The 19727-nt window shown below is 39.4% G+C and overlaps 1 protein-coding gene across 8 annotated transcripts in view; it reads left to right on the top strand.

Annotated features, from left to right (window-relative positions):
- Positions 1-16865, top strand: part of CCDC148 (coiled-coil domain containing 148) — a 227087-nt gene extending 210222 nt beyond the window's left edge. For all 8 annotated transcript variants that reach the window (XM_070507880.1, XM_070507878.1, XM_070507884.1 and 5 more), the window contains 3 exons: positions 9956-10073; positions 12496-12636; positions 16420-16865. In XM_070507880.1, coding sequence (XP_070363981.1) covers positions 9956-10073; positions 12496-12636; positions 16420-16566 — 406 coding nt within the window. In that variant the 3' untranslated portion in view covers positions 16567-16865. The remainder of the gene's footprint in view (positions 1-9955; positions 10074-12495; positions 12637-16419) is intronic.
- The last annotated feature ends 2862 nt before the right edge of the window (positions 16866-19727 follow it).

Below are 19727 nucleotides of genomic sequence, written 5' to 3'. Positions count from 1 at the left end.
TTTGAAGTGGGTGGACAGGTCCTTCTTCCTAGTCTGGTTTAGTTTGGAAGCTCTGCTGAAACCTGTCCACCATGGGTGACCCTACTGGTATTTGAAAAACTGGTGGTGTAGCTTTCAGCATCATGGCAACACACAACCACCACAGTATGACAACCAACAGATGGGCGGTGTGGTTCCCTGACCAGGAAATGAACCAGGGCCAGTGGTGAGAGAGCCGAATCTTAACGCTAGACTGCCAGGGCTGGCTGCTTGGTAGATAGTACACAATTAATAAATATTGTTGAAAAATGGAGAGCTTAATAAGCTAAAGTAGCAGGTTGAGTAAGGTTAAATGAGTGAGAATGTAAGGATAAGAGGTTGGCAGGCAATCCATCCTTAGAGTTGTGCAGTTCACTGCCTTTATCAGTGTTTGTGGTGACCCTAGACACTGGAATCAGAACAGAATCCCTCAGTTAAAGATTTCGGCAGTGGAACAGTTCTAGGTGATGCTAAGCTCCAAGTGTGGTCTAAGGTGTAGGCTGTTGAAGCAGGGGAGAAGTGAATGCCGTTGGGCGTCAAGGAACTGTAAGGGTGGAACTTTGAATAACTCTTAGCAATGTTGGGCAGTGACCTGGGCAGCCAGTAGTTGAGTCCAAGAACCCTATTAGCAAGAGGATAGTCTAATCCCAAAGTCAATGGGCAAAACTTTTCTGGAATTGTCGCTGGGGAGCCAGGAAAATACCTCCTCCCTCAACTATTTTAAAGGAAAGCAATGGAAGTAGTATCACTGGGGAAGCACTTTTGTAGGGAAACTTTTGTAAGGAACAGCTAAGAGTGGAGTGATATGGGCTGTAGGCTCCAGTGGAGGGAGTATTTTATCACTAATTTGGTTTAGATTTTCTGGTGCATGGTGATTTTAAAAAAAAAGACAGGCTTTTATTATTGTTTTTAATTCTCTATAGACAATGTATCTCTTATTGTCTACACCCCAGTTTTGAAAGGCTATTGGAAACGGATAGTCTAGGAAAATTTTAAGGATATCTGAGGATGTAAAAGGATTACTGAAAGCTAGATGGAAAAGGTTAGGAATAGTTCAAACCGACTAAGATAAATAAATTGTGGCAGAAATGAGTTTCTGCACTAATTTGGGGAAAGGGCTAATATGATATTTGCAATGATCTTCTGGTAACTCTCTCCTCACATCTTGTCCTGTCTTCAGCTCTGGACTCCCAGGTTTAAGTCCTTGTTTCACAGCTGTTTCTATCTCTGCACTTGCAACTCAAGAGAACTCAAATGGCTAGGCTGGAACTGATTACAACCAACAGGACATGTACTTCACTCTCATTTATGTGTTTTCACTTACAGTATGATAAAATAGCCACCCCCTTGGAGCTATAAGAACTATTCCCAAAGGAAGTGGCTCATATCTCCTTTTCAAGGCTGAAATGCTTTCAAGTTATTTCTTCCTTCTTTGATTTTACTGAATAGATCCTCTAAATATCGCCAGTAGCCTGAGGTTTTCAACTGTAATCAGGATACACCAGTGTTTTGTCCACTGAAGGGTAAGAAAGAGGTTCCGTAACAGCCATCATTGCAACTGCCCATCACCAATACTGACTCGAGCCTAAGAGGGCCACTGTCGCTGAGAGAAACTGTCGTCCATGTGTGCTGGGGCCATTGGGGTGGGGGGGTCTGTTTGAAAGATTCTGCTCTTGAATGTCAGTAGCACCAAAGTAGGTATTTCTAGTTTGAATCAATCCTGAGGCATGTAACTGTGATGTTTACTATGTGCAAACAGAAATAAGCCCTGTCTAGGAAGTAATTTTTACTTGGTTTTATCTTGATAACAATAGTCAGGTAGAGTTCCTCTAATCTGAATATTTATCTATGCTGTAGTTCTCAAACTGTGGTCCCCAGAACAACAAAATTAGCATCACCTGGAAACTGGTTAGAAATTTAGATTTTTGGACCCTGCCTCACTGCTACTGGATCCGAAACTGTGGAGGTGGTTAAGTAATCTGTGCTTTTTCTTTTTCAATTGAGGTAACATTGGTTTACAACATTACATAAATTTCAGGTGTACATCATTATATTTCCACTTATGTATCGCCTACATCGTGTTCATCACCAAAAGTCTAGTTGAATCAGTCGTTTTTCAAATGTGTCCCTTTACCCCTTTCGCCCTCTTCCCTCCCAACGCTCCCCCGCCCAATAACCACCAATCTATTCTCCATATCTATGTGTTTGTTTGGTGCTGTTTTTGTTGTTTTATCTTCCACATATGAGTGAAAACATATGGTATTTGGCTTTTTCCATCTAACTTAGCTTTCTTAGCGTAATACCCTCAAGATCCATTTATATTATCCCAAAAGGCAAGATTTCATCTTTTGTTATAGCTGAGTAGTATTCTGTCATGTATGTATGTATTGTGTATGTAGTATGACATATACCACATCTCTTTATCCATTCGTCTGTTGATGGGCACTTAGGTTGTTTCCAATTCTTGGCTACTGTGAATAATGCTGCAGTGAACATAGGGGTGCATATATTTTTATATATTTTTTTGAATTAGTGTTTTCATGTTCTTTAGATAAATACCCAGAACTGGAATAGCTAGATCATATGGTAGTTCTATTTGTAACTTTTTGAGGAAGCTCCATGCTGTTTTCCATAGTGGCTGCACTGTTTTACGTTCCCACCAGCAGTGTATGGGAGGGGTCCCTTTTCTTCACATCCTCTCCAACAAATGTTATTTCTTGTCTTTTTAATGGGTGTGAGGTGATATCTCATTGTGGTTTTGATTAGCATTTCCCTAGTAATTAGTGATATTGAACATCTTTTCGTGTGCTTGTTGGCCATCTGTATACCTTCTTTGAAAAAATGTTTGTTCAGATCTTCTGCCCATTCTATAATTGCGTTTTGTTGTTGTTGTTGTTGAGTTGTATGAGTTCTTTATATATTTTGGATATCAGATATATAATTTGCAAACATCTTCTCCTAATTGGTAGGTTGTCTTTTCGTTTTGTTGATGGTTTCTTCTGCTATGCAGAAGCTTTTTAGTTTGATATAGTTCCATTTGTTTGTTTTTTCTTTTGTTTCCCTTGCCTGAGGAGACATATTCAAAAAGATACTCCTAAGACAGATGTCAAAGTGTGTACTGCCTAACAAGACAAGGATGACCAATTTCATCACTCTTGTTCAACACAGTATTGGAAATCCTAGCCATAAAAATTAGACAGGAAAAAGAAAAGGGGTTCAAATTTAAAAGGAAGAAGTAAAACTGTCACTACTTGCAGATGGCATGATTTTATAGATAGGAAACCCTAAAGACTCCACCGAAAACACTATTGGAAATAATAAACAAATACAGTAAAGCTGCAGGGTCCAAAAATCAAGAAACAAAAATTAGTGGCATTTCTATCACTAACAATGAAATAGCAGAAAGAGAAATCAAGAATACAATCCCATATACAATTGCAACAAAAAGTATGAAATACGTAGGAATAAATTTAACCAAGGAGGTGAAAGACTTGTACACTGAAAACTATAAAACGTTGTTGAAGGACATTGAAGAAGACACAAGACATGGAAAGATATTCTGTGCTCATGGATTAGAAGAATTAACATAGTTAAAATGTTCAAACCACCTAAAGCAATCTACAGGTTCAATGCAAGCCTATTATAGTCCCATTGACATATTTCACAAAAATAGAAAAAAGAATCCTATAATTTATATGGACCAATCTGTGCTTTAACAAGCCCTCCAAGTGATTCTGATGTTAGCTCAAGGTAGAGAACCACTGGGCCAGGTGGTGTTGGTTCTTAGCTTGGGCTGCACATTAGAATCATCTGAGGGAACTTTTAACAAAATACTAATGCTTGGGCCCCACCCCCAGATTCTGATGTAATTAGTTTGGCATGTTGCCTTGGCATTAGAAGTTTTTATAAGTTCCACTGGTGCTCATGACAGTCACAGTTGAGATCCATTGCTCTATAGCAATTAAGATGGGGCTCTCTAATTTAGGACTTTGTGATAAGTTCAAAAATAATTTATTAAGAACAAGGTTATGCATTTTATGAGAGTGTTAATTGAGGCATGCTTATATGTAACAACCCACAAATGGTGGAAGACTTAAAAGAGCGGGGATCTTTTTTGTCTGGTTTTTATTTTTCATTGTTGTATCTTGAGCACTATTGGTACACAGTTGGTGCTTAAATAACTATATGTTGACTCATCGAATTAATCAATTAAAAAACTGAGTTCCAATAAAAACTTGGCCTGACACCTCACAAAGAAACCAGTAAGCACTCTGAGCTGGAAGAATAGGCACTGTTTGGGGCTGGAGTGGGCTCATCGCCTCCTGGTTCTCCGGATTCTCTGTGAATTCTCTTTGTTCTAGTCCCACGCGGATCTGTACCAGGATGCCACTGCCTTGTATCAGGACTCACATTATATGTGCAGAAATTGGCCTCTGCCTGCGCTTTTAGCCAGAATCCGCATTGAGTAGAGCCTTATTCTCCATATCGTTAGAGGGGTTATACCCTCCGACGTGAGCACCCCTTATGTTATTCTCCTTCTTTTCTCTGGGCCTGCTTTTCCCCGCCCATCCCCCATCCCCCCACCTTTGGCCAGGTGCCGCCTCCTGGCCTGCCTGTCTTTTGATCTGCACTTTCTTCTCTGTTGGAGTACTCTATAGCTAATGGGGGTTCTCTCTGCCTGGGAGGAAGAACAACATTCTGAGTAGGTGTGAGCCAAAAATGGATTTCCCAGAAGGCTGAAACACCTCTGGCAGTAGCACCTTCGTTTGACATGTGCCTGTTTAAAGATTTCTTGTTCAATATTGAGTAAGCCACATGACCTAAACTCGAAGTAGCAAGTTTGTTTGTAAACTGCCTTTAGTTTGTAGGGCAGATTACTTCTCTGACACAGTTTTGGGGAAAGTTCAATACTGGTTAGAGTACCCTAATTGAGACACGTCTTTATGCTGTTTTATTTATTGCTTGGCTTTCTTAAAAAATTGTAGAATCTGATGCTATCGATTATCTTCAAAAGTCTTTTTTACCCCCCATGGTTGCTGTAGCTTCTTTTTAGACTGAAGTTTCTCAGGGTTCCAGATAGGAGGGAGGTCAAGATTTTGCACTTAATATTTTGCCCAGTTCTTACTGAATTTCCACTGAAGCAACGGGAGGCCATTTGAACTAAAGTTCAAGGTGTTTCCAAACCATTTGCATTCGTGTACTCATCTCTTAGAGTACAGTAAACACATAAAAAGTCCCCAATGATACATCCGTTCTCCAGTTCTACATGAAAGCTGCCTGTCCTTTCAACTACACTCAGGCCTGGAGGCTTAAATAAAATCCTTTTCAGATTATTGTTAATGCTGTGCCTGATTCGGCAGCAGCTGTTGCTTTTGAACAATATAAGGCTTCTCCTCCCCCAAGAGAAGACGAAAATGCCTCTTGTACAGCACTTTCAACCTTTGTAGACCCAGGCAGCGTAAAACACTGAGAGATGAAGCTGGGATTCCTGTTTGTGAATTCAGAGCACAACTTAAAGACTATTGAGTTTAGCCACTTCCTGACATTGGCTTTCATAGCAAGAGTTTAATTTGGAGAAAATCTGCTACCTCAAATGGCTAAAGGTATTTATGTGGAATATTTTCCAAATGATTGACTTGACTGTGTTGCTGTTTTCTTTCCCCATGAATATGTGAGTATCTGACTTTCCCCCAGGGGTGTTTCTGCATCACTTCTCTTTTGGCAAAGACATTTTTCTATCCAGGGAGGGAAAAGAAAGGCATCAAGAGTTTCCCCTTTTGAAGTGAATTATTTGAGTTTAAACCATATCATCTGTAGAAATGAAGAATTTGCATGTGTCCTGTGTTTTCTTAAATTTTCCAAAGGGAAATCCTCAGGGTACTCAGAGTAATATTGATTATCACTCTGGAGCCAGTGCAACTGTGATCAGCTCTATGCTTCCTCCAGCACCACTCCATTTCTCTCCACCTCATTTGCATCCATCTTACTGAAAGGGTTGTCTCCTCTCCCGTTGTTACTTCCTTGACCCCCACTCTCTCTTCAGCTACCTCTCTACTGACTGTTCTTGTCAAGATCACCAATGACTCCCTATTATTTAATCCAACGATTATTTTGGATTATAATTTATCTTTCTGTAGCATTTGACATTGCTGATCCCATTTCCCTTAGCTTCTTTGGCACCATTTCTCCTCATCCTCCTAGATAGTTTCCTCTTCTGCTGTCCCTGTCTTAAATATTATTTCCTTGGGAATCAATCCTAGGCCCACCTACTTCTCTTCTTACTCTGTACTTTCTCCCTGATTGATATCATCTACCCCATGGCCTCAATTCCTTGCCATTGGTAAAGATTCCCCATCTATTTCTCCAGCCTAGATCTTGTGAAGGCAGGTCTATATCCAAACTGAACCTAGTTCCTTCTCTTCCCTGTTTCTCTAAGTTGCCAGTTTCAGTGAGAGACACCATCATTCACAATGCAAGACAGGAGCCTTAACTTCTTCCTCTCTATATCTCTTCCCATAAAATAAACTAACAATTACGATTTATTCAATTTTCTACATAGATTTTGAATCTATGTCTTCTCCTTACCTCCTTCTGGAACCCCTCCCTCTGCCCTAGTTCAGGAAACCATCAATTTGCATCTGGATACCTCTGGTCTTGCCTCCTTAAATCCATCCTCCATATTACAGGAGTGATTTTTCAGATTACCACATTTTCCTGATCAAAGGCCTTCATGCTTGCAAAGACTCCACAATCTGGCCCTCCTTGCCTCTCCAGCCTCACTTCTTGGCATCCCCACTTTGCATTATTCATTTTTGGTCATACCGAGTTTCTTTCAGTTCTTCAAGCATACTGGACTCTCTCGTCTCTGGGTTTTCATACGCTATTTTTTTCCACCTGGGACATTCTTTCTATTCTCTCTCCCTCTGGTGAATTCCTGCTCCTTTTTCGGATCTGAAATTCAGAGCACTTCCTCTTTAGTGCTCCTCTGAATGTCCCAAGTCTGGCAAAGGTGCTTCTCCCATGGCCTCTGACCTGTTGTCCCATCAAAGCAAGAGCCACCCTGTGTCATAATTGCCTGTCTTTGTATCCCCATTAGATTGTCAGTGCTGTGAGGACAGGAGCTTGTCTCCTGTGTTCAAATTTTATCTCCAGCACAATGATTGATGCATAGCAGGTGCTCAATAAATATTTGTTAAATGACTGAAAGAGTCTCAAAGAAATGCACAAGCCAGCCTTCTTTATCACACAGGTACAAATGCTTTACGCTCATTTACAATTTCCTTCTCACTAGTCAAGCTTCCCTAACTGGAACAGCTATTACTTTCCCACAAAGCAGACAAAACTTTGTTGCAGACAAAGCAACCTATATATCCCAAAGGAAGAGAAACTTTCCAAAGGTTCTGAGAATTAGCATATGGTAATTGTCAAATCCCAGGATATCTTTTAATTGAACCTGCACAGTAGTTCACTTAGCTTGTATTCAGTGCTTAAATTGAGTAGAACCTCATTAGGGAGGTTGTGTCATGCCTTAGTGAAAGTGGAGAGAATGAGAAATACTGCTTTCCATGACACAGAGGCTTGGGAAAAAGGGAACAATCTGGTCCAAGGGCTCTTTCATCTGTGTGTCTGACTCTACTGAGTCCTCTTATGGGAGATGATGGGGAGGACATCCATGACCATCAAAGGAGTTTGGGATTTTCCTTCTAAATCCCATTCGGGGTTTTGTCTTCCACGAAGATCTGCTGTATCCTTCCCTCCTTTCCTCTCCTTGTGCTTCTTCTTCAATAGGAGCCTCAGGAGCAACTCATTTTTTTTTTCTTGCTGAGGAAGATTTACCCTGAGCTAACATCTGTTGCTAGTCTTCCTCTATTTTGTATGTGAGCCATCCATCACGGCATGGCCACTGATAGACAAGTGGTGTACGTCTGCACCTGGGGACAGAACCTGGGCTGCTGAAGCAAAGTGCACCAAACTTCACCACTAGGCCACTGGGGCTGGCGTAGGAGCAACCCAGTTTTAAAGAGTTCTCCTCCCCAGGAGCAGATCTTCCTGAGGGGACCGTGTGACCGCCAGGCTCAGCCTGCAACTACTTCCCTGGGCTTCTCTCTCTCTCGTCGGCAATTCACTCACTCTGTTCTAACCACTCTGAACTCTTCCCTTCTCAGGGCTGTGACTAGGTGAGGCAAGCGACGTGCCCAGGGGCCAAAATTTAAGAAGTCCCCCACTCTCAGATGCCACCCCTGCACTTATATGAACCTGAGTGTGAGTGCCTCCATTGAATCACCCCATCCTGGCTCTCTCTGCCAGGAAGGCCAGCCTCCCCTCAGCCGTCCTGCCTTCTTGCCTCTCCAAACCTAATCCTCGAGACCCAGCTGAGATGCTGCCTCCTCCCTAAGCTCTTGCTCAGGCCTACCAGTCTTCCCACAGCCTGGCAAGTAGTTCTCTCACCTTTCTGCACATTCTCCTGCACATTCTCAGTAGACCTTATTTATACCTCTCTGAAGGCACCATAAAACTCGTTTACTTCTTACTCTTGTCTTTTTGTCTCTGTTAAACTATAGACTTCTTAAAGACAGTCTTTTTTTCAGTGTGCTCACAATATCTAGCACAGAGTTTGGCACACAGTAGTATTCATAAGTCTGTGAAGTGAGTGGAGTGATCAAGGGGAGAAGAGGGAAGAGCCCAGTGGTTATTGCACGGGCGTGGGAGGGTGAGGGGTAGGCATGGGCCCTGGGGCCAGACTGCCTAGCTTTGCTCTCTGGCTCTGTCTCTTCCTGGGCATGAGAACTTAGACAAGTTACATCACCTGTCTATGCCTCCATTTCTTCATCTTTAAAATGGGATCGATAACAGTACCCCAACACAGGCTTCTTGTGAAGTCTAAATGAGCTAAAACATGTAAGGCACTTACACAGAGCTAATACAGAGCGAACCCCTCAGTAAATGTCAGAATTCAGAAATAAAAATGGTCTAGTGAAGGCACAGCCAAAGAAAATGCAGGTGTGCATGCTAAAGGCAAAACACATTTGTGACCAATGTCATAAAGAAAGTCCAATCTAAACCGTCACTGATGGAAGACAGAGGCACTGGCCTCATATTCTCTTGAGAACCCAGGTGCCTACTTTTTTGGAAAACATAATCTCGTCTCTATAATTCAATAGAGGAATTGCTTGGGCAAGAATATGATAAGGGAGGCTGCCCAAAAAAGGCAGCAGAGGAGGGCCAAATGAGCTCGGGGGTATTAAAATGTGCCCTGTCTTAATATCTGCTGATTTAAGGGGGGTGGAAACCTAATGCTAAGGGAAAGGCATGTTTTTGCTGCCATCTACAGTCAAAGTGCAATTTTTAAAGTTTCTTCACACACACACACGCGCACACACACCCAGAAAGGGCATTCTTGACAAAAATGAGTGACAATGTGGATAAAGTTTGGTTTAAATTCTAGTAATTGAGATAATTTGAGAATATTATTATAGTGTTTTATTTACTATTTTTTCTAAAAGTATATATGTTTAATCAGCAATATAGCTTTTTGAACATCTCAAATTGTGTTAAAACCTCATCAGAAGTCTGCTATAAAAGCTCACTTACTAGTGACACTGTCATCTGTTGGAGTGGCTTAGCTGCAGCTGTGGCAGCCGATGGACGGTTTGAGAGTTAATACAATGGGTTCAAAGAAGAAAAAGATGGGTTGGATTTTACCCCATGTTATCCTGCCCCCTGACCTGCAGTTCTCTGTTTGTTATTACAATTATTGTAAATTGCATTTTATACAAGTGTCTTTTATTATTTGGACATGAGAAATCAACCAAAAGCACGTAAAAACAAAACATGACAGCGATGTCACCTCTGAGATGCCTTCTGCCCCTATGCTCCTATCTATATAATCTCCAAGATTATGATGTTTTCCCAACCTCCCTGTGCATTATTTTTAAAGGGTTAAATATAGACAAGAATTATTGGAAAAGCGTTTGATGGAGAAAAAAGAAGTGGCCCTTCAAGAAGCACACGAAGAAGAAGAGAGACAGAGGCGGCTAGAAGCCCTCAGGAAACAGGTGTTTTTAATTTAGAAATTTTCATGGGTGGTTTAAAAAAATGTCTCTAAGTGCTCTTAATAACATTATTACTAGGGCTTAGTTCACGACATCTGCTATATAAAATGTAACTTTTCCAAATTGGGACACTGATCTTCATTCCTGGGAGCAGTAAGATTTATGTTGAACCATTTCCAGTTTCTTAGTATATTAAAAGAACTTTATCAGCACCTTTTAAAAAGCTCTCCCAAGATTTAAATGCATCCATATTACCTCTAGTTTATTAGCTGAATAGTATCCATTTACAGTGGTGAAACTCTGCATCAAGGAGGATTTTACTCTCCTCAAAAAACCTGGTGAGGCTTGAGCAAGATAATCCTCTTTGGGGTAGGAACCTCTGGTTGGAAGTGTCCCACAGTCAACAAACATGTTAGAGACCACTTTTAATACAATTTTTGTGGAGAAACAAAAGCCTCCCATTGCTTTGCCTAGTAAAAGTAGGCAAAGGTTTGGAAACTTGACAGTAGATGGCAAGAGCAGGAATTTAAGAACTTGGGAAATGTGATAAAACAGTTTTACTTGGTCGTTTTTCAGTTTTTAAACCTGCAAGTGATTAGCTCAACTCATAAGCTCTGAAGTTGTCACTGACACCCTTTCCCAGCTGATCCGAAATGACTGTGTGGTTTCTCTTCTATGCCAGTGGAGGAGACAGAGACTCTTGGATAAGACCTTGGCCTCTGGTATCCTTCAAACCTGGTACAACCTGGTTCACTACTTCCTGACAGAGGAAACTCAAATCTTTTACTTAACCTCCCTGAGCTTCATTTGCTCCTCTTATAAATGGGAATAATAATAATAGTACCTGCCTCATGGGTCTGTAGTAATGTGTGTTCACAGTCTTTGAATATTTACTAAGTATAAAGCCCTGTTCTAAATGCTGTTAGGTTTTACCTCATATAATCTTTACAACAACCCTATGATGTGGTTATTATTAATATTCCTCTTTTATAGAAGAGAAAACTGAGGAGGCACAGAGGTTCCCCAAAGTCACACAGCTAGTAAATGTCAGACTAGAGTCAAAGCAAGGAAGTCTAGTTAAATGAGATAATATAGAGGAAATGTAAATCCATACAACTATTATATCATCATCTTTGATAAAATTATAGAAATAAATTCAAAGCATAGGAATATAAGTCCTGGTCATTCTAGATCAACATAACTTAAATTATTCAATCATTAGCAAATAATTATGTACCATAGTTTTATGGGGAAAAAACAACGTCACAATTGCTAAACACATTCTTGTTCAAAATATAACTTTGATAACTACAGAGTCCATATGATTAGAATTCTTTATATCTGTGAACCCTTTGAAAGAGGAAATATCTGTGCCCTTTATCTGTAACCAGTGTTTAGAACTATGGTATAAGACATTTTGGCTAGGAAACCTATAATAATTAAAGTATGTTCAAACCCCAGTCATGTCATTCTAGTTTCAAAATGGCATTAAAATGCTATTTTTTAAATGCTAATTCTTGACTTTAGGAATTAACAGGCAGGTGTTACTAATGGTGCATATAATTTACAAAATTAGTGGCTTTTCATTAGGATTCAGGTTTGAATGATTTCACTTGTCACAAAGGACAAGGGCATTTGGGTTAAAATGACTCTGCAGTTTTTCAGTAGAAGGGGGAACAATGGTTTATAACAGTCCCTGGACTGTTGCCTTGTACAATGGAAATTCACCCACCTTACCCAATAATGCCAACACACTCAACTTTACCCCCAAATGATATGTCCTAGATTCAGATTAATCAGATTAAGCTTTCTAGAAAGCTTCATGGGGTTGTTAGCATGGCCATAGATCGATAGTGGTTAAAAATTAATGTTTTTTACTTTTGGTTACTTTCAAAGTGATTGAATATGCAGATTTTTCTGTATGAGATTTCCTATGATTTTGTATCAGAAAGATAATTTTTTTTTCCTGAGGAAGATTTGCCCTGGGTTAATATCTGCTGCCAGTCTTCCTCTTTGGTATGTGAGCCACCACCACAGCATGGCCACTGACAGACAAGTGGTGTAGGTCTGCGCCTGGGAACCAAACCCTAGCCGCTGAAGCAGAGCATACCAAACTTAACCACCAGGCCAGCAGGGCTGGCCCGAAGAAAGATAAATTTTTATCTAAATTTAATCATAAGTGTAATTATTCAATCATTAGCAAACAATTATGTATCACGGCTTTTTAATATTACGTTTTGTTTTTAAACCATTAACTCCTTTGTGGATCTCTAGGACTGGCCTGGTTTAATATTGTTTCTGCCCTCGTTCTTAGGTTTTATGTTTAATAAAATTTCTTAACTTTAATGGACATTAAACATTATTGTTACCCAGAAGTATTTAGCTTGTATCTTGTTCCAAGTAGCCGTGCTTTTTCTTCTTTTAGGTTGCTATTGTCGCTCAATTTGACCCTGTTAGAATGATGTCAGATACAATGGCATCAAAAGCAAAGATGGGTATTGGAATTGAAGAAGAATTTACTCTTCAAAGGCCACTTTTCACATTGAATACATACAATGAACAGCAGGTAAATGAGAATTAGCATGATTGATGCCAAAGCCATGCTTATGATAAGAAGAACTGTAGAAGTGTTTTAGGTTACATAAATATTTTCAATACTTACAACTGAATACAATGCATATTAGCATAATTTTTGCTTCTAAATGATAGCACATTACTGCATAATTCTTAATATTATAGAATCATTGATAGGTGACCATAGAACAGTTTGTCTGAAATGTTATAAATCTGTCATTGAAAATTATACAAAATTTTACTTTAAAGCTGCATTAATGTTGTATTTTATTGTTGAAATATTTCTCTATCATATTCAGAATTTGTTTGAATTCATAACATAAATCCTATTAAAGAAACAACTCACGATTCTGATAAGACACAGCAGAGGGAAGCTTTCAGAAATGAAAATGAACAGAAGATAATGCATCAGAGCTAATGATAAAATAAAACATTTTCTGTGGAAAAAGTATTAAGGGGTCATTTAACCATTTCTAGGAACTTCTGATTCATCTTAGTCTGTTCCTATAACTGAGAAGGGGTTTTAAAAAGATTTTTTAGATAGATGCATGGAACTGGGAAAGAAGGACAGATGAATGAAAGGATATCACCGAAATTAAGGGAGAAAGTGGTGGTTAATTTTACAAACCTAAGGAGAGAAGCTAAATTCTTATTTCATTATTTAAAAAGCAGGAAACCCCATCCGTTGACCCACTGACAGATAAATCACGTGTGCCACTACTGTGTGCTGCATACTTTGCTAGGGAGTAAAAGGATGAACAATTTGTTTATTAATTGGAGAAATATTTATGGGACATTTACTCCCTCTGGCACTGTGCAGCTATAGTACCCGTCTGCGTGGAAGACAAGATAGATTTGTCCTGTAAAAAGAACAAGGTAGACTCGTCCTGTTTGGAGGAAGTGAGCAGGGAGCTGGGTTGGGAGGGAGAGTAGCATGTATGGGAATAATGCCCCTCGGGGTGGGGGGGGGGGGCGGTGGGGATCACCTCCACAGTGGAGGTGTGAGGGCTGCAGAGGCATGAGGAAGGGAATGAACGCTTACCTGTGACTGACGACCTCAGAGAACATGTCAAAGAGGAAACGAAGCTACCTCTTTGTCCAGGATTTTTGGCAGCAGTAACAAAATTCATTCCAGATAATTTAAGCTAAAAACAAAAAAAATAGGTCAGGGGAAAGGGGTGGGCGTAGGGAGAGGGATTAACTATAAGGAAGCAAGGGTGTCTTCAGAAGCCAAATTGGGGAGGGCAGCTGGGGCCTGCAAAGCTGGAAAGCTCTCAGGTACCTGGGCTGAGGAGATACAGGTTTCACCAAGCAGAAGAGGGTGGAAAGAGGCCCTTTCTAGTGAAGACACCTTACTCTGGTGTCTTGAGTGTAAGGTCCCTGACAAGGGTGGGTGCTGGGAGATGAGACTGAAAACATCGCTAGGGTCAGACTGAAAAATATAGTAGGTCTTACTTGCTGAGACATTTGACCTTTATCTTTTGAGCAGAGATAAGACTTCGAAGCAGGTCAATCATATAATCAGATTTATGTTTTAGTAAAATGTCCTAAATGGAAAATTGGGAGGGGTGTGGGGAATGGCCAGATCTTTTTAAGATGGCAGAGCCCTAATAGAAGTGGAGGCAGGGGCATGAATGGCTCTGGCTGAGAGGAGGACGGGAGAATGAAAGTGAGGAGAATTCTAGGCTAGGTAGCAAGTGATCCTGAGAAAAGCCTGCATTTTGAATTCAAATCTACATCCACTATTTACAGGCTGTGTGAACTTGTGTAAGCTATTAACATCTTTATGTCTTCTTTTCTTTATCTGTAAAATAATAATTTGCAAAGTTCTTGTGAGGATTAGGATAAAAAATGTCAACTGCCCAGAATATTGCCTGGCATCTAGTAGTAATTCAGTAAATTATAGTCATTAGGTGGGGCTGCCATTAATCATATAGGAATAAAGAAGAAAAAACAGACTTAGGGAGAGAAATTGCTTTGTTTCTGTCATGTTTAGGGTTAAGAAGTCTAGTACACATTTACAAGAAACCCATTGGCTGCCTCTGGGGAGGAGGATTGGGGATGTGGAGGTCAGCACGCAAGGGAGATCTCCACTTCACTTGATATCTATTTAAAAAATTAGAATAATGAAACCGTTTTAAACCTCACAGTCCTGGAGCTGAGAAGAGAGGTGAATCCTGGAGATAATTAGGGGGCCAACAGCATGCAGGTGGGGCCTGAATCCTTGGAAGTGGTTGAGAGTGACAAGGGAGACCGCATTGGAGCAGCAGAGAGCAGAAACCTAGGGCTAAGGCTCAGCTATGTTGCTTCTCAGACACAAATCTCTATTATTCTTGACTCATACGCGCCATGGCCCCAGTCCCTGTATCTGATCCGTTGCCAAGTTCTGTTGATTCTTCCCTCATAGTGTTTCTGACAGTTCTCTCTTTCTTACTACCAGCCAAGTTTAGGCATTTATTACTTCATGTCTAGACAATTGTGGTAGACTCCTAACCACTCTCCCTGCCTCCATCTCTTCTTCCCCTGCCACCTTAATTTACCCTGAACTTACAATCAGATCCATTTTCTTATGAAGTGACAATGATTACGTTACTTCCCTGCTAAATGCAGAAACAAACAATCTCAGGAGCTCCCCAGACTCCTTGGCCTTCAAGCCTTTGGAGTTCAAGTTCCAGTCTTGGAAGTCCCAGTGTTCCCCAGGACTCTACCCAAACTACCCGGATCCCAGATTGACCTATTTCACCTCTGAGTTTGCATGTGCCTTCCTTCCTTGCTCCATCTCTCTTCCTCCTCGCTCTGCTTTACAGAAGAATAAGTTGGACCTTACAGTTAGCTCAAGGGCTCCTTCTTACCTGAGACCATCCGAGTTTCCCTGGCACCAGGAGCTGTTCCTCTGTGTTCTGCTACTCTTGGAGCATCTGTCACATGTTGCCATGAACTGTAGTTATCTGTGTACATTCTTATTACCTCTATTAGGTTAAGAGCTCCTTGAAGGAGGGGCTGCTTTCAACAGCGTGTTATCCCATCCTCTAGAGGGACTTCAAGTCCATGTGAAATGCTTCATTAGCTGAAATACATATGTGGCCACCTTCTTATCATTGCCAACAGGGTCTGTTGATATTTAATATTCATAGAAGGAGGAATAAATTCCAATCAGCTATAAATGAAAACAGAAATTGAACTACTCATATGTCTATTCCCACTTAGAATCAAATTGATGGGGATTCTTTCTAGTTCTGCTTGAAATAGAAATCTATCCTTGGAAGAAAAGTTCTATTGATTTTGTTTTTCAAGTGGTGACCATGTGTTTAAACTTAATTTACATATTGCCAAATGATGGAGAAATTAAAATGTCTGTTTAAAGACAGATGCACAAGATTGTAGTTGAGATTTACTTTATTTTAACCAATGATTGTCTGTATTTTATAATTCCAGCTATTGATAAATAATGTATCAATGATGGGACTGAAAGTAAGCTTCTTTCACTCTTTTAATAATTTTAATGTGTTGTGTTTTGACTAATGTAGTATACAATATTCTATACATCTTATTTGGAAACCACTGATATACTGAAAAGTGATAGTGTCAAAAAGGTTTGGACACTTTCAGTAAAAATAACCGGAATATAGACTCTGTATAAAAAGAGTTCATTGTCATCTAGTCATCTACCCAGCAAAAACAAATTATATAGCTTGGGGAAATATGGAACTAATTGATAAAATTTACTTTAGTTCAATGAATTGCTATTTATTTAAATTGTATTTTATTTCTACAGATAATTTCTGACCCTAGACTTCGTTTTGAGTTAGCACTTCGAGAAGCTGGACTTCATAAAACATTTTACGCCAAAGAGATATTACCAAAAATCAATCCTCAAAAACCCCCAAGAAAGGACATGGAGTCTACCATATTTAAAATCTAGAGCTCATCCTCAAATCCTATTATACACAAACAGGATTTTTTCTTTGACTACATTTGTATGGATAACAATAATTACTACTTTCTAAAATTCTTTACAATATCTGACATAGAAATCATAGCATCAATTAAAACAACTTTGCCTTTCTTTTGAGTCTTAGAATTTTATGCACTATTTTCAATATCTTTGTTATATTTAATAGTACTAAATTCTCCAAGACTGTGGAACTTAATTATGACATGTATAGTACATATATTATCATTTAGTAAATAGTGTTTTGGAGGTTGCGTTATCCCATGAAAAGAGCTCAAAATAACCATTTGTGAGAATTATAATTTCTGTTGCTCCTACCTGCTAGCATTCATTTCTGCGTGTTATTTCAGAATTTGACTTTTTAATTATGGAAGCTTCATTATCATTAATACTTCTATTATTTCTTGATTATTATAAGAGGAGACTCAACCTTTCTCTAAATTTAGAAACCAATTTTGTACACCATGTTTACTGCAAACCAATCATCCAAACAATTTCATTTTGCAAATTAGCACATAAGAATAAATTAGAAACTAGAAATTGCATTTCAAGCATGGCAATATCTATTCTGGCTTAGAAAAAATGTATTTTTGTGGTTGTTTAGGAGGACTTTTAAAATTTATAATATTTAGAACGCTATCAACAGTTCCACGTTATCTATTAAATATCTAGATAGTTTTGTAGAAAGAAAGTGTTTCAAATAAAACTCAAGCATAAAGTTTTTGCTATTTCTAAAAAGTGGTCATTTAATCAGAATAGCAGCTCAGTGTTGTTGAAAGTTGCCATTGTTCCTGTTAAGAAGATTAACCCCCTTTGTCTCTCCATTCCAGCTCCCTGCCATTTCCCACCCACCTCCAGCTCAGAGGTTGCAGTCTCCATACAGTTACTGAAGTAATGCAAAAAAAGACAAAGACCAGTCTGACTGATAGAATCTTTGGCTTTATGATCGTTCCCAACATGATGGGAACAAAGAATGCAAGAAGCCCAGCTCATCAGAGTAAACCTTTAGAAAAGATTCTATGGGCAGAACCCCTTATCTGTATTCCAAAGTTCATTATAATACCCTCCCAGTTCAGTCTGTCCCATCATCACAATATCTCATAACAGAAGAGGAGGAAGGAGTCTTTAACAAGATTCAGGGAGTAGTGAGCATTAGCATCTATCTTGAGGGTGTCTCCCAGGGTCACAGGCTCTTTTATGGGCTCTCAATTTACTTGACATGAAGCCTGAGACCATAAGACATGAAAATCCTGCTCTGTCAGAGCACGTCCTCTCTAAGTGGCAAGACACTGATGCTGCTCAGAGTGCACCGGTCCTTCCCAACATCAGCATCCGCACTGATATCCAGGAGATCTCACTCAAATTCCGACTGAATATCATCCCTTTCACGCTTTCCCAACAGTCAAGACAAGTAGTTGATGATGCACAGCAGGAGGTAGTGCTGCCATTTGAGAACTGCAGAGAGTTGTGGTTATGATGAAAACATTAGTTGAGATTTGGGCAGCAGCCTAGCTGTTGGTTATGCCCAGACTCAAACCTTATTGATTTTCTTTCTTTTTAAAAATAGTACTAATAATAGTTAGCTATTCAATGAGCACAAACTGTGTGCTCAGTGCCATGTATGTGCTTTACATATAATATCTTATTTGACCATCATAACAACCTTATGAAATTGTCATCCCTCTATTATAGATAAGGAAATAGGCTCTGAAAGGTAAAATAATATGACCTAGATGAGTTGTTTTTCAAAATGTAAGTCATTAAATCATTAAATTCAGTGTAAGTCATTGAATTTAGTGAGTCCTGACCAGCATTTTTCAAAGGAAACAAAATAAATCTGAATTCCAAATGGCAAATAAACATGAAAAGATGGAAATACCAATTAAAACCCCCAATGAAATATCAATACACACCCACCAGATTGGCAACCATACCAAGAAATCTAAAAATACCAAGTAATGTTGATACAGAACAATGGGAAGCACTCACTGGTGGTGGGAGTGTTGGCTGGAAAAGTTTGGACTTATTTGGTAAAGTTGAAAGTGTTCAGACACTTTGGTCCAGCAATCCTACTCCTAGATATATGCCCTTGAGAAGCCCCTGCATCCTCATGTAAGGAGACATAGAGTGGGATTCCAAATGAAAACAAGCCAAATGTTCATCAACAGTAGGAAGGAGATAAAAATTGTGGTAATTCATATACGGAATTGCATATAGCAATGAAAGTGAAAAAAAATCAACATAGACATAATATTTAGTGAAAGGAGCTAGAAGCAAAGGTATAAATACTGTGTTGTATTTCATTTATCTGAAGCACAAAAATAGGCCAAACTAACTTATAATGTTTAGGGATGCATACATGCAAGGTGAAACAATAGAGGAAAACAAGAAAATGATTAACACTAAAATCGAGGTAATGATTACCTCTTGGGGACAGGGAGGGAGATGGGGGCAGGGGCTTCCAACTTAATGGAAATGCTTTATTGCCTAACTAGGGCAGTGATTATAGGATGTTTCTAATTATTCTTTAAAGTGTACATCAGTGTTTTATATACTATTATATGTCAATGCCATAAATTCCCAATAAACTGAAAAAAGAATATTAAGAAAGCAAATTATTAAAAGTATAATGTCTTAGGATGAGTGCATTAGAAATAAACGTTTTAGCTAGTTTCTGATTTAATATGTCTAATTTACAGGAGTTTCTGAGGTAGCAAGGGCAGTCCTTGCTTGTGAGTCATATTTACCCTGCATAGGATAGGCTCCCCCTTATTTTCCTCCCCCCAGCCCTGTGCTCTGCTTCACTTAGGCTCTTGCCAGGCTAGTTCGTCAGGTAGGCTTAAAAAAAGAAAGAAGAGAGTATGTACCTAATAGGAATAAGCACTGTGCTGTGAAATTTGATTTCACTTATCCATTTGTATGTGTATAGTGGGTCACAACAAAATTGTATTTCTTAATGGGTAATGATCCAGAAAAACTGGAAACCACTATCCTCAGTCCCATGGTTAATAAATGGTATAGCCTGATTCAACTCCACATCTCTGAGGATGATGGGTGCGTCTCAGACTGAATGGAAAGAATGTAATTCTTGTAAGGTGGGAAGTCCTTTTTGTCCCCACTACCAAATCTGC

The sequence above is a fragment of the Equus asinus genome, chromosome 4, assembly GCF_041296235.1.
Source record: "Equus asinus isolate D_3611 breed Donkey chromosome 4, EquAss-T2T_v2, whole genome shotgun sequence".
Classification (NCBI taxonomy): domain Eukaryota; kingdom Metazoa; phylum Chordata; class Mammalia; order Perissodactyla; family Equidae; genus Equus; species Equus asinus.
This window is presented reverse-complemented; position numbering and strand designations above follow the sequence as displayed.